This window comes from Hermetia illucens, chromosome 4 (genome assembly GCF_905115235.1).
Source record: "Hermetia illucens chromosome 4, iHerIll2.2.curated.20191125, whole genome shotgun sequence".
NCBI lineage: Eukaryota > Metazoa > Arthropoda > Insecta > Diptera > Stratiomyidae > Hermetia > Hermetia illucens.
In genome coordinates, this window is record NC_051852.1 from 71,246,165 (window position 1) to 71,260,754 (window position 14,590).

The 14,590-nt window shown below is 37.8% G+C and overlaps 2 protein-coding genes across 3 annotated transcripts in view; both read left to right on the top strand.

Moving 5' to 3' along the window:
• LOC119656066 (enoyl-CoA hydratase domain-containing protein 3, mitochondrial) overlaps window positions 1–8,745 on the top strand; it is a 37,048-nt gene extending 28,303 nt beyond the window's left edge. For both annotated transcript variants that reach the window (XM_038062344.1, XM_038062345.1), the window contains 3 exons: window positions 8,133–8,257; window positions 8,317–8,480; window positions 8,529–8,745. In XM_038062344.1, coding sequence (XP_037918272.1) covers window positions 8,133–8,257; window positions 8,317–8,480; window positions 8,529–8,615 — 376 coding nt within the window. In that variant the 3' untranslated portion in view covers window positions 8,616–8,745. The remainder of the gene's footprint in view (window positions 1–8,132; window positions 8,258–8,316; window positions 8,481–8,528) is intronic.
• Window positions 8,746–11,682: 2,937 nt separating this feature from the next.
• Window positions 11,683–12,887, top strand: LOC119656069. Its single transcript, XM_038062347.1, has 2 exons — window positions 11,683–11,935; window positions 12,076–12,887. The coding sequence occupies exons 1-2, from the start codon at window positions 11,811–11,813 to the stop codon at window positions 12,425–12,427; spliced, it is 477 nt and encodes a 158-aa protein (XP_037918275.1). The 5' UTR covers window positions 11,683–11,810; the 3' UTR covers window positions 12,428–12,887.
• Window positions 12,888–14,590: the final 1,703 nt, after the last annotated feature.

The window sequence follows — 14,590 nt, forward strand, 5'->3', positions numbered from 1 at the left end:
TGACAATGCGCCAGCTCGCACTGCTGAAAAAAAGATAGTTTGATTGCTCTCTCAGGTGTCGAAGAATTTGGTCCAGCTCCATACTCCCCTGTAATCCCTGGACATTGTTAAAAATAAAAAAAAAGTTTTAGATGCAGTCAAGGTCCAATTTCAAGGAAGCTTTTGAAAGGTGGAACTGCAGATTCAAGAAATGCATTGAAATTACGTGGGCGTAAAATAGAAAGGGTACTTCTCCGCTAATTTGGTTTGCCTTTGTAGAGTAAATCCTGGATGCAAAAATAAAGAACGCGAAATAAGACTACTTTGTAATTAAGTGATGTGCTACTTATAAGAATCATCATAGAAATTTCATAAAGTTGCATGGTTTTTATTGCAGTAGTAGTTGTACTGAAGAAAATGGGTAGTCGCTCCCAAAATGCATGTATATACGCAAAAATAAAATTAACTGGAATAGGAGAACTAATGGGTTTTCATTAAAACTAAACTACAAGAAATCGGGAAACCAAAATAGTTATTTGAATATAGTGTTTGCTTTCTCAAAAGTTCTCAAAATTTACGATAAATTCTCTTCGAAATTCTATTACGCCTACAAATAAATAGTGCTTCCCACTTAGACATATATTTGCTACTAAAATTACGATGTACAAATTTCACCCACCTAATCTTTTTGTGTCCGGATAGCTGAGTGGTTAGACTACAAGGCTGTCATACGGAAGGTCGCGATTCAAATCTCGCTGGTGGCAGAGGGATTTGTATCGTGATTTGACGTCGGATACCAGTCGACTCAGCTGTGAATGAGTACCTGAGTCAAATCAGGGTAATAATCTCGGGCGAGCGCAATGCTGACCACATTGTCTCCTACAGTCTACTGTAGTGTACCGTTACGGTCTTGAATGAAGTGCTCTAACACACTTCAAGGCCCTGATCCAATATGGATTGTTGTGCCAACGATTGTTATTATAATTTTTTTTGCTCATTGTTCATAATCAATGTTTTCTAACTAATTCACGTTCACGTGATAATCTTCACAAAAAGTCTATTCATTTTCTTTTCCCGAAGTGTCGTCAGATTCGATTATTATTTCGTCACGCTCAATTGTTTTTTTTCGTCACACTCAATTATTTTTAAAATTTGCTCTTTTTCGATAATTTTTCTACCAGCCGTTACTCGCAACTGACTCTCTTTTACTTTGTTACGAGCATGGATTATCAATATAATATAATAATAATATATTCTTAACATAAAACCAGTTTCATTATGAAAGCTCTCTAATCATATTTAAGATGGATTTTTATTAACAAATGTGACCACCTTTCTCCCCTTTGCACCTTTCTTATTTTGACGAAACTTCTCCTAATTAAAGTGAAAACAACCCGTCACAGTACGGTACATACATACACATATATTTACGAGCGCATCTGTAGCAAGTGAAAATCGTGAATTGAAATGCGCACAAATATACCAATATTTCCAAATTCAGGAGCATGGTTACATATGGTACATATACTCGTATACGGTGTATTTCGTAAGTGTCAACTGTCCTGAAATACGGTTCAGATTGAAAAATTTGGCTGACATGACAACACTGATTTGTCTGTCTAATGTCTGAGACAGATATTTGCCTGACACAAGCGTAGATGCTCGTCTGTCACCGAGTTTTGTCTGAAACGAATGTTTATTTGAAAGAGGCACAGATATTTGTCCTCCTGTTATAATTTATAAGTAGTGTAACCTATCAATACACCAGGCAATATTCTGTCGTTCTTTGCCATGCCAAATGGGCGTTAGCCCCAAATGAACCAAATTAAATCATCCTAACAGTTTAAATAACATACCAAAAGCAACCTACAAAGTAATGCTCAAAACCAGTCCCAAAAATGCAAATTTTTCAACTCGATTACAAAAGGTGTCAAAATCGACCCACTAACTGCAATTGTTGTAATTACTTTCGCTTCCTTGTACAGTTGCGAATAATGAAGTTGCAATCACAATTGTAAATTACAAGAACAGTATACAGAACATTGCCGCTCCGAACTATAAAAAGACCAAAAGGTGATCGATACCTATCCAGGAATTGAACGCCTCTTATGCAATATTCTATTCCCTCTAGCGATTCATTATGACTGATGAGAAGTATCGTTTGCTCCGCACTATCAAAAGAGATCATCAACATCAAGCATCGTAAAGTATCCTTAATATCATTTCTTCAAACCCGTCTCAACTAGAATCCATACAAATGTACACTTCATTAAACAACGAGATAAGGCAATCGCAACTGAAAATATAGGATTATGATTACGTGATTACAATCTTAATCAAGAGAGCTTGATTATGATTACAGTCATGCCATCATAAAATTCGTAATCATAATCACATGATTATGATTTTGTACAACTTTGCTAGTAGATAATTTTCAACGTTTGTCTAGGAAAATCTTTTCGGACGAAAATAAATCAAAAAGAACACTTGCCCGTGATGTTTATGCGCTTAGTATGTCAGGATATTCAGTTGTGTGTGATACAGTCATAGATTACAGTCAATTTGCATAGAAGAATTAACTTTGACCTTTCAAAACTTTGTTAGTAATATTTCCGGTTAATTTGATCATATTGTTGTAGCCTATATTACTACAAAACTTGCCTATATTGCATCAACCAAACAGCCAGGTGAATTCAAACCAAAACAGAAAAATCGTAGCAGTCAACTGAGTTCATTATATGGAAATGACACGGTACACTGCAAAATATTCTTTCCCAGGCAAATCAACTGCGTCGCGCCGCGTCACTTCGCTGAATGTTGCACCTCGTAGCGCCGCCCAAGTGTGTATTGCTGCCTACAAAATCATATAAACATATTTTGACAGACAGTGCAGTTTGTGGTTGGGTCGCATAGCGTAAATGCGATCGTACCTTAACGATTTCTCAGAAAATGTGACAATCTGACAGTAAACCGATTATTTTACGCAAAACTTTAAAATTGTTTTTCACTTCATGGACATGTCATCTAATAAAGCTTTCGTATTTGGGCCATTGAACAAGCATCACATTCATCATTTGTTACCGTATGGTGCCGTTTATGGCGAAAGGCACGACCCCATTTACGCGACGCGACATTGCATTCAGCACAACGGCATTCCTATATTGCACTAGCGAGGCAACCAACTGCATGTTTTGACATTTTAACAGGTGGATATAAACCAAAACCAAAAAATAGTCGCAGTCAACTGAGTTCATTATATCGAAATAACACGCAACACCGCAAAATATTGTCTGCCAGGCAACTTAGTCGCGTCCCGTTGCTTGGCTGAATGTCGCATCGCGCAGTGTCGTTCAAGCGTGGATCGGTGCCTACAAAACCGTATGAAGATATTTTAACAGGTAGTACAGTTTGTGGTCACGTCGCGCAGCTTAGATGAGGTCGTGCCTTAAGAGGTCCATATTTTTACTGGCTGTGATGTAGTTTTCTGCAAAACAGTGACATCGATTGAAACGAAAATTAGTGGAAATGTGGGAGCTGTGAAATCCCATTCATACAGTAAGTGACATTAACTTGAATGGAGTAAAACTCTCTATATATATGTAAAAGGTGAGTATATTTTTTTTTTCCTAAACACAAAACCTTATTAAAATCGGTTTACTGTCTGTCTGTCCGTGACATTTGTTGAAAAGGCGGGGAGTGCGGGGGGTTGAAAGTGATCATTTTTCTAACAAACCCATTGTCAGAAACTACTTTAAATTAGGGAGCAGAAACTTAAAATCAAGGAGTTGACACTATATGGTGCCTAGGCTCCGAAATACCCTCCATAATAGTAATAGTACATTATTATAATTTTTAGTAATTGACAGGGAAACCCCCGTTAAGTTCACCCTAGAATCACAAAATTTTGCAGTAATGTAGGCTACAGTATAGAGCATGATCTTGCACTATTACTAACAAAGTTATATTAGGTCAAAACTGTCGCTCTGCAAATTCAAGACTATGAATGTCAATATCACTTGGAAGTGAATATTTTTACATAATATATGCATATTTTACGTGCTACATGCTAATGGGACAAATGCACACTCCAATCTCTTTATGAAAGAAATACGCAAAACCTTTCATACCTGTAGCGTCTGGCTTCCGGTTTCCCGACTTGTTATATTTTATTACTTTTCTAACTTATTCACAATACAAAAGCTAATAATATATTTCTAAAGTTAACTTATTATTCTTTATAATAGTTCTCCAGTCGAAAATATTTCTCTGAAACTACTCCAAATCATGCTATTCGAACCTATGACTTTTAAAGTAGATGGTTCCTCAGATGTATATTGACAGAGACCTTGATTAGGCCAGAAGCTTGCTGGTGAAGAGCTATTGTTGAAAAATACGCTATCGTACACTGAACTCCATTGCACACAGAATTCCTTACAGATTTTCATAAAACCGCCGGTAATATTCCATGCTGTTGATAAAAATAATTGTTGGCGCAACAATCCAATTGGATCAGGGCCTTGAAGACTTCAAGACCGCAACGGTACAGCAACATCGCGCTCGCCCGAGATTATTACCCTGATTTGACTCTGCTAATCATTCACAGCTGAATCAATTGGTATCCGACGTCAAGTCACGATACAAACTCCACTGCCATTAGTGAGACTGCGACCTTCCGTACGACAGCCTTGTACTCTAACTACTCAGCTATCTCGCTGTTGATACGAGCAATTATTGCTTTCGCAGTCTTGTGCACATTCTTTGATGTAATATTGAAGCAATTCCCATGACATTTCAAATTGCTCAAACATCCTGCCGCCTGCCGTCTTATTTTTGCTCAACAATTAATATAGCAATCTTCAATCTAAGTAATCTTTTTACATCAATCTTCTTTTCTTAACCTGGGTAATTACGATTATAGTTTTTTACACCTCCGCCTCGCTTCTGTCCAATAAGCGTAGAATTTTGTCCATCATTCATCATGAACCAGAGCAGCGGAGAGATGGCGCTACCCTAGGGCGTACCTCTGTTCAAGTGTTTACCTCCCATATAAGACTGGATTATCCTAATTCTTAGCATGAATATTATAAGAGGTTAGATATTGTCTTCTATTTGTAGTTAAGTCTAATTTTTTGAATATTATCCAATGCGTAATATACCCCTCCAATCCTATACTAGTTAAGGCTTCCTTGATGGCGTTGATACTATTAATGTTGAATACTCCCTCTATGTTCAGGAAAGTAGCTAGAGTATGTGTAGATTTATCTTTGAGGTATGCTTGTTGAGGCTCGAAGAAGAGGGTTATCTCTATGATAGTCCTCCTATTCACACTCAAAGTGCAATTAACAGTAATTTTGAAACTGTGATTTCCCAGAAATGAAATAATATTAATTTCCGTTTTTTTAAGGTTTTGTGTAAACACAAAACCTTATTAAAATCGGTTTACCGTCTGTCTGTCTGTCCGTCACACGCATTTTTCTCGGAAACGGTTACAGCGATTGACACCAAATTTGGTAAAAAGGTGGGAACAGTGAACGCTCACGCATACAGTGAGTTACATCCTCTTACGTCGAATTTAAGGGGGGGTCCCCATACATGCAAAAGGGGGGTGTAATTTTTTTTTTATCGAATATAGTCATGTGGGGTATCAAATTAAAGGTCTCAGTTAGTACTTTTCGAAAACGGTCTTAGTTTTGACATTTATTGGAAAGGTGGGAAGTGCGGGGGGTTGAAAGTGATCATTCATTTACGGGGGCCATTCTCAGAAACTACCCAACCGAAAAATCTGAAAAAAATCAAGAGGCTGCCACTATATGGTGCCTGGGCTCCGAAATACCTTCCACACTGATATCTGCACAAATAAAGTTAATAATAGTATATTACTATAATTTTTGGTAATTCGCTGCAAAACCCCCCTTAAGTTCATGCTAGGACCACGAAATTTCGCAGCAATATAGGGTGTAACATAGAGCATGATGTTACCAAGTTTGGTGGAAATCGCACTATTGCTAACAAAGTTATAATACGTCAAAGTTGTCGCTTCATTGCAAATTCAAGGCTATAAATGTCAATATCATCCGAAAGTGGATATTCTCACATAATATTGTATATGCATATATTACGTGCTACGTACTAAGAAATGCACAAAACCTTTCGTACCTGAAGCGTCCAGCTTCCGGTTTCCCGACTTGTTTTACCTTGTTGCTTTTATTATTACACAGGGTTGTTTTTGATGTTGAAATTGTCCCTTTTTAAGGTTTTGTTTTGCAAAACAAAACCTTATGAGAATCGATTCAATGTCTTTCTGTCACAGGCACTTTTCTCAGAAACGGCTATACCGATTGACACTAAATTTGGTGAGAAGGTGGGACCTGTCTACCCCCAGCCATGCAGTGAGTGATACCCTCCTACGTTGAGATTAAGGGGGGTCCCCATAGATGTAAAAGGGGGGTATACAATTCTCAGAAACTACCCAACCGTATCGATATCTGTTCAAATTAAATATCGTATCGATATCTGTTCAAATTAAGTTAATAATAGTATATTATCATATTTTTGGGCAAATTGAGTAAAACCCCCCTTAAGTTTATCTCAGAGTTATAAAAGTTGGTAGTAGTATAAAATATAATATGAAGCATATTATCTCCAAGTTTGATCAAAATCATACTATTAGTAACAAAGTTACAGTAGCTCCAAGTTGCCTTTATAGTGTAAATTTACAACCCCAAGTACTAAATCTGACATGCAAAATGCATATTCTTAACGGGCTACGTACAAATGGGATAGTTCCACACTCAAATATACTCACACAAGAAGCGAACAAAACCTTTCATACCTGAAGCGCCTAGCTTCCGGTTTCCCGACTTGTTTAAGAGTTGATCGAACTTCTCCTGCGAAATGAGGAGAAGTTTTGAAAAACCTGTTTTCCTGAGAATGAAGGAAAGAATCGAGCAAATCAAATAATGAAATGTTTTGTAGGCAGCAATACACACTCGAGCGACGCTGCGCGATGCGAAATTCAGTCAAGCGACGCAACGCGGCTGAGTTGCCTGGCAGACAATATTTTGCAGTGTCGCGTGTCATTGCCATATAATGAACTCAGTTAACTGCTACGATTTTTCATTTTGAACTTGTATCCACCTCTTAAAATATCAAAATATGTATGGTAGGATTGCCGCGTCGCGGGAGTTGTGCTGATTGTAGTGTTACGTCGTGTAGCGTATATGGCGTGACAATTTGTATTTTTTTTAAATAATTGGGAGTTTCAAATTGAATTAGTAAATAAAAAAATTCTACTGGCTGTGAAAAGTGGATGTTCTGGTTGCTTTCTATGGTCTTTAACACGAAAGGAGTGAGACTGATTGGTCGAAGGTCCTTCGCGGACTCATTCCCGCATCTGCCCGTTTTCGGTATGAAAACCACGCATGTGAATTTCGAAGGGTATGGTATCTCAAAGAGCTGCAGCTGCAGAAAATGATTGACATTTCGCTATCTGAGCCCGGAGTAGCAGAGAAGCTGACTGCTGCTTCGCCCCCGGAGGACCTTGTTGATTTCATCACAGTGCTACGGGTGGCACCGACTCAAATTATGTGCCTTGCATCACCATCTCTTCTTGGTCTTACGAGTTATCCGGGAAAAAATTTACACCTTGGCTAGCCCGGGTACTACGGTAGGGGTCGGCGTACTAAAGACCCACGCAACCATCGGCATAAGTTGATGCACCATGGCTTGGTGTCCTATTAGCACTTTTTGCAGTGCAGGAATGACGATCCCCGGACGGCTGTTGCTTTGTTTCCTCCCTCCACCAGATCCGCTTAGCCCTAACACATTATCGATATGTCAACAGATCCTCGTCAGTTGGATGTTATATTGCCAGCTCGGCCCGTCGGAAGACGGTTCTTAATGGCCATCGCAAAAAGGTCATTTGAAGATTTACCGAATTATGTAACTTTAAACTGAAGCATGATCAGACCGGGTTGCCATGCTGTCGATACTTCTCAAATTATTTGCCTTACAGATTCAGAGAAGTATTTCCAAAAGTAACACCTTTCTATTACTGCTATTAATTAGTTAATTTATGTTCTGGAGTGGCATTTTTTAACAGCAACTTTTCAAAAATATTGTCAATTTCCTTGTTCATTAATATTTAATTGCAGGGCTAATTTCGGACTGTTCTGTTCTACGCCTGGCATTGCTATTTCCAGAACGATACCACGAAACAAAGCACTGTACATGCTTTTTACTGGTTTACCAATTAGCGCTCAAGAAGCATACATTGCAGGTACTGATAATATGCTGTTAACGCCATGGGTATCTCATTTGTTTTCTTTACTTCTAAAGGTCTAGTTAGTCAAGTCGTACCTCAAAACGAATTGGACAAAAAGGTGAATGAAATTTGTAGAAGCATAATCAGCAAGAGTCGAAATGTTCTCGAATTAGGAAAGCAATTTTACCATAAACAGATACTGATGGATATTGAAACGGCGTACGAGTGCGGCGCGACGGTGAGGTATTGTTACAGGAATGACAAATATTCATTATTATTTTCGTAGGTAATGGCAGATAATCTCAACCTACCGGACGGACAAGAAGGAGTTCGAAGTTTCTTCGACAAACGACGTCCGAAGTGGAAGAAGTAATTAATTGCCTGATTTTTAATCCCAACTGAAAACGGTGTTTTCCCATGCTCACTTCGCATTTTTTGTATTTTCATATAAATTATACTTTACTCAAGATCTGCATAAAATATTTTCGTATTTGCATATCGTTTGATTCGTGTTTGTTATAGGTGATGCAACCTGGTCACCAACCGATTTCTAATTCTTTTGCCACAGGCCATGCAACTTGAATACGTTCTATGATTTCAAAGAGTAGAGGTTGTGTGGTGAGCGTTAGTTGTTGTTGCGTCACCATACTGGAGGTGTCATAAATTAAAAGGTGGGGACAGTTTAAGGTTCCGTACCAGTGCGGAGGCAAGCCGGCAGATGCTGCCTTACCTCTGTTTTGGAGATCGCATGACCGAAGCAGTTCGCAGACATCAAACGCTTCTTTATATAAGTTGCAAAACACCACCTGAGTGCCACTATATTGAACGTAAATCGGCCCCTACTTTAGACCAAAGCTGGCCCGAGTTAAAGTTTTTGTTTAAGGATTGATGTCGGATTGGACCAAATGGAAAGCAAGTTACATCCTTTTCCTTAAAAAAACACTGAAGTTGCAAACCAAGCTTCCTACAGACAGTTCAACTTGGTTGCCACCCACACAACTATTCCATTTGCCATTTCGCAGCAGACTAGGACTCATTCATTCAACATGTAATTTGCTTAATCGAGGCATTGAACTAAAAATGTCTGTCCATTTAGCTTTCTGATGCCCCCAGGCGTAAACATGATAAGCAGGAGATACAAATTCCGATCCAAAGCTCGAATTTGCATAGGTTAGACACTGGTACCGACCTTAGTGGCAACATATGTGGTCTTGTAGGTGCTTTCTGCGCATCATCAAGTAGAAGTCTATTATTGCGCAGATCCGTTCCACGCACATCTTCACTTAGAAATGTTTGTTTTCAATAGGATATTAAAGTCAGAAACGTTTGACTTTCATGTGCTAGACTACTATTGCCAAGAGTTTGTATGTTTCATTAAAAATATTTAGTTGCCATGCCATCTAAAAAGTGTGATATTTGAATCAATGAAGCGGCGTATGTAATAAATAAAAATGACTTTAAAAGACTCCAAGCTTTTTTGATGAATATAGGATTTTTACTTACTATAATCACTTTTCACCAAGTTTCAAGTGCGATTTTCCCCATTCATGCTTTGTATATTTCGATTCAGCTGTATACGGTACGTCCAAAGGGGCATACAAATCCGTTTACGTAATATAGTATTTATTATCGATGGGAAAGTGGGAATTTATTCCAACTACCAACACATGTTTTTGTATCCAGCATTGAAAACTATTATCCATTTCGCCTTAAACTCTGTAATTCTTTCGCTACTTTACAGTCCTTAGCCAGTCGGATCCTTATCATGTGTTTACAATATCTTTGGGTTCTATTTAGACATTTATATTAGGCACGATTCCTAAGTTCTAAATTTTGTTTGTTTCCCCACTTGTTGATTTTTGTTTCTCCCTTCTCGCTAGAAATCCCTTCCTTTTCCAGTCGATCCACTCCATCTGGAAACTTCAAATTTCCCCTTACTTTTTCTAAAATGTCATCATTTTGACACGTTGGATGGGGTTCCCAATCCCCATAATCTTGAGAGTTTTTTTGTTTCTAAGGTTTTGTGTAAAACAAAAACTTATTAAAATTGATTCACTGTCTCTTTGCCTATCACACAAACTTTTCTCCAAAACAGCTAAGGCGATCCGTGCGAAATTTGGTGGGCAAACGTGAATTGTAAAGTGCGCGAGTAAAGAGTCAAAATGAGTGAGACAGGACTCATTTCCGGAAATTACCCAATGCGCTTATATGAAATCTAAGCCTCAAAATATGTCCCATTCCGGTATCTACTCAAATAAACTTACTAATAGTATATTACCAACTTTTGAAAATTAACTGAAAACCCACCTTAAGTTCATCCGATGAGTACTAAATTTTGAACGGGCATAGGGGACAGTAACGCACATACGCTTTCATGGAAATCCGGCCATTAGTGCTAAGTTATAGCAGTTCAAACTTATTAATTTTGTGCGAATTAACTACATCCTAAGCCATACAAATAAGATGCGGACGTCATATTTAACGAGAACAATTGACATTCGAGTGAAATATTAAAATTCCATTCATGAAAAAGCTACTATGTCCCCCTAGTTTTGTGTAAAACAAAACTTTATCAAAGTCGGTTTACCGCCTGCCTGTCTATCATACGCATTGACCATTGTAGCGATTCACACCAAATTTGGTGGGAACTGTGAATGCTCACACATGCAGTGTTACATAATTCTACATCGAATTTCTTTCATCCCATACATGCAAAAGGGGGTTGTAATTTTTTTTCATCAGATAGTCATGTGGGGTACCAAATGAAAGGTATCGGTAAGTACTTTCCAAAGCCGGTCTTAGTTTTGACATTTGTTGGAAAGGTGGGAAGTGCGAGGGGTCGAAAATGACCATTTCTTTTACGGACCCATTTTCAGAAACTGCCCAGCCGAAGAATCTGAAAAAATCAGGAGGCTGCCGCTATATGGTGTCTAGGTTCTCAAATACCCTCTTTTATAATGACTTCGTTACAACGACTATTCGGTTATGGTAACGATTTTTGCCGATCCTTAGGAAACCAATTTTGCACAAATGATGACAAATTATTCGAGTTTGCAGCACGAGAAATGATTCATAACGATCGAAATAATGTTCATAGCATTATTTCTTTGGTTTTATTCTGTAATGGGTGCTGCTGCCTACTTTTTAGTTTCTTTGCTATAGGCAGTATTCCATTCGAGGTATTGAATATGATAAATTTTGTGCGCTCAGCTGTTCCAAAGAATAATATAGGAAATTCTTGTAATTCAGCTTGAACAATTTGTCGTCAAGGCATTTATGACAAAAAAAACTTCTCCTCACGAGGAACGACAAACGATCTTAATGTCCAGCTTCAACGTGTTAAGGCCTACTCGTTCGACAAGTGATAATGGTTAGTTGTCTAAGGCAATTATTTCACCGATTGATGATATTTTTTTTATTTCTGATCATCATATCCGAGAACAATTTCCTTTTGTTTAGTTTTGCAATTGGTAGAAGAGTACCATAATTTCTGTTGCTATTACAGCGTTGCTATATATTCCGCATTCGATAAATTTCATGGCATTTTTAATGTAAAGGCTTTCACAATATGCTAAGCCGCTTCCGGATAAAGCGGTTCCGACGAATTCAGATGCAGATTCAGTGTGTAGTTCAAAGGTTTGACACTTATGCCATTTTGTTTCACCATAAGCAAGTGTCAAACGCAAATGCATGGTAAATGTTTACATACAATACGATATATCAAAATCTACAACAAATAAGGGACATTCTCGGACAATATTATATGAAAATAACAGCAGCTTAATAGTAACGATTACTTCGAAAAGCTAACTGTAAGCATGCTTCTTTGCTAGGTACATGTGGACGATGGTTTCAACGTTTAGAAACCGGTGGCTACAATGTTTCCGGGAAGACCACGAAAAACCGCCAAAAGTTCCGAAGATGTGGAATTGCAGACATTGTCTTTTTAATAAGAATAATCAGTTATTTAGTTTCCATGTAGTCTCTGCTTTCCAAAGTTCAAACAGAACTCAGATCACCAAACTTGTTCGAATTTGCCTTTCTGATGAATCATCGGTATATGCATCAACTGATAAATCCGGTTTTGTGAGAAGACCTGATGAGAAATTTGAAAAAGATTGCATCGTAAAAAGGGTCAATCATCGATTCACTATTATAGCCCGGCCAAGTACAGGGCGCCTATAAATTGCCCAAAAGACATTGAGGCAAGACCAATAAACCGGAATGGAAGTTATGATTCCAGCAAAGACGGTTTGACTAAATATTAAATTCGAATTTTATTTTCAACGTTATATGATTATGTTAAGTATATTTCAAATGTCTATTCAATACTGTTTGGCAATGTAAATAATTTGTTAAAATTGGTAACATGTTTATTACCTCTCCTTGCATATAAAATGAAATTATGTATTTTTTCGAAGATTGCTCTGATAATTTGGTCACCCACGGTAAAAAAGTGAACTCCCTTTGATGGCAAAATGGAGCATTTTTATTAAAAATTTAATGTAGATGTATTTTTTTTTCCATGAGTTACTTTTTAATTTTTCGAAATGAATTTTTTCTCATAGTCAGTAGTATAGAGATAAGGTGGAAATAGTGCTAACCCTTTAGAGGCACTCTTCTGTATTGACTCAGAAAAGTGAGTCAAAAAATGTCAACTCACCGAAAAGGGTTTCATTTGCCACCACTGCTGGGAGCAAGGAGTTTGAAGTCGTCTTCATTGTAAACGGCATATCTAAATCACTCGCCACGGAGTTTAAATCAATAAATATATGAATGTGTGCGATCTGCTTAAAATTCAAATGCTTCAATGTTCTAATATGATAAATTGTTTTGTTCCAACGGAGGATGAAGGTTTAACCGACTGCACTACTTTCGTAGTTGATGTACGATGCGACGTTAATAATAGTAACTAAAACACAGTTGAGTCAAAGAAAATAAATTCCGAGGATAGTGTATACTATATTATTAAATTATAATTTATTTCGCACTTTAGTTGGGCTAACAATTCTTTAACTTCTTTAGTTGGGCTAAGAATTCTTTAACTTCTTTAGTTGGGCTAAGGCGGCTTAAAATGTCCAAAACTACTCGTGAGTGTTCGTTGCCGTGGTTGGAAACAGAAGAGACCGACTTATTTCCATGCGGTCCTTACTGTCCCAACCAACGACATTTTTCCACCGCTAATTCTCCACTCCCTTGGTGCGTTCTAAAATGAGTGAGTGGAGAGTTCCGCGCCATCTACCCGTCCGCATCTGCAACATTCGAAATAAATTTCGAATGGTGCAGATCCTGCCGCGCCACAAAGGCGAATAATTAGAAGGTTTTTATTATGCCCTTGAAAGATAATAACATTCAGGAAATTCGGTTTCGAACTTAGACAAGACACCCAGAAGAATGGAATGCAATCGCTATCAGACTAACAGTGAAAACGGCCAACAATTGGTCAATTTCGTGACTAGGAAAACTATGATTGCAGCTCGACATGCTTTTCACATCGCGATGTAGATAAACTTGAAATGAACATCGCAAGATGGTTAAACATTTAACCAAATAGAAGTATGGCTGTGGCATTCTAAGCAAAAAAACATGAAATCGATTCGAACTCGGAAGACTCGCAATAAGAAATTTAAATACTGATATAGTGGCGGAATAAGCCCAAATACTGACACTCCTCACCAACAATTCTCTGATTAGCCCAGAGACCATGTCTGAGTGTAATTATGCGGTATTTCCAGCGATTAATTAATTGAAATAATAAAACTTGTTTTTTTTTATTCGCTAGTGTTGATATTTTTATTTGTGCAAATACCGATATTTCGGGAACCGCTTGTTCCCTTCATCAGTGCTAACAAGACTTGTTAGCACAAGTTTTATTATTTCAAACCAGAGACCATAGTCGAGCAAGTCCTAAGATTTAAAAGAAGAATGAAGGGGATAAACACTATATCGAGAGACCAATCTGAATGAAAAAATAAAAATTGACGGTAAAGGAAACCATCGCAAAGACAAGATGGAAGTATAATCGGTGACTTTAACGGGAACTGTTTAAATTTAAATTGAAACCTACATCCGCATCACCATATGGCACATGCATCGAATTCTGACGGTCTAAAATATGATATACAGTCAAAATATCTTATGCCCGGTAATTTAAGAGGAGACGAACGAATTATTTTCAACGAAATAAATATTCTCTGTGAAACATATCGGAAAACACTAAGAGTTCAAAATTCATGTGCAATGGATTTTCGTTGACTTATCCTGCATTGTTTTTCACCAGTTTGGTGTCAGCGCATAACGTCAGACAGCTTTCGAATACTGCTGATCTAAAGGACAAACGCCATCATA

What these genes read in the sequence shown, in the direction of transcription:
- LOC119656069 (XM_038062347.1), top strand. Translation starts at nt 11,811, where the DNA reads ATGCTAAGCCGCTTCCGGATAAAGCGGTTCCGACGAATTCAGATGCAG. An exon ending in GTGTCAAACGCAAATGCATG is followed by an intron (nt 11,936 to 12,075) that starts GTAAATGTTTAC and finishes CTTCTTTGCTAG; the next exon opens with GTACATGTGGACGATGGTTT.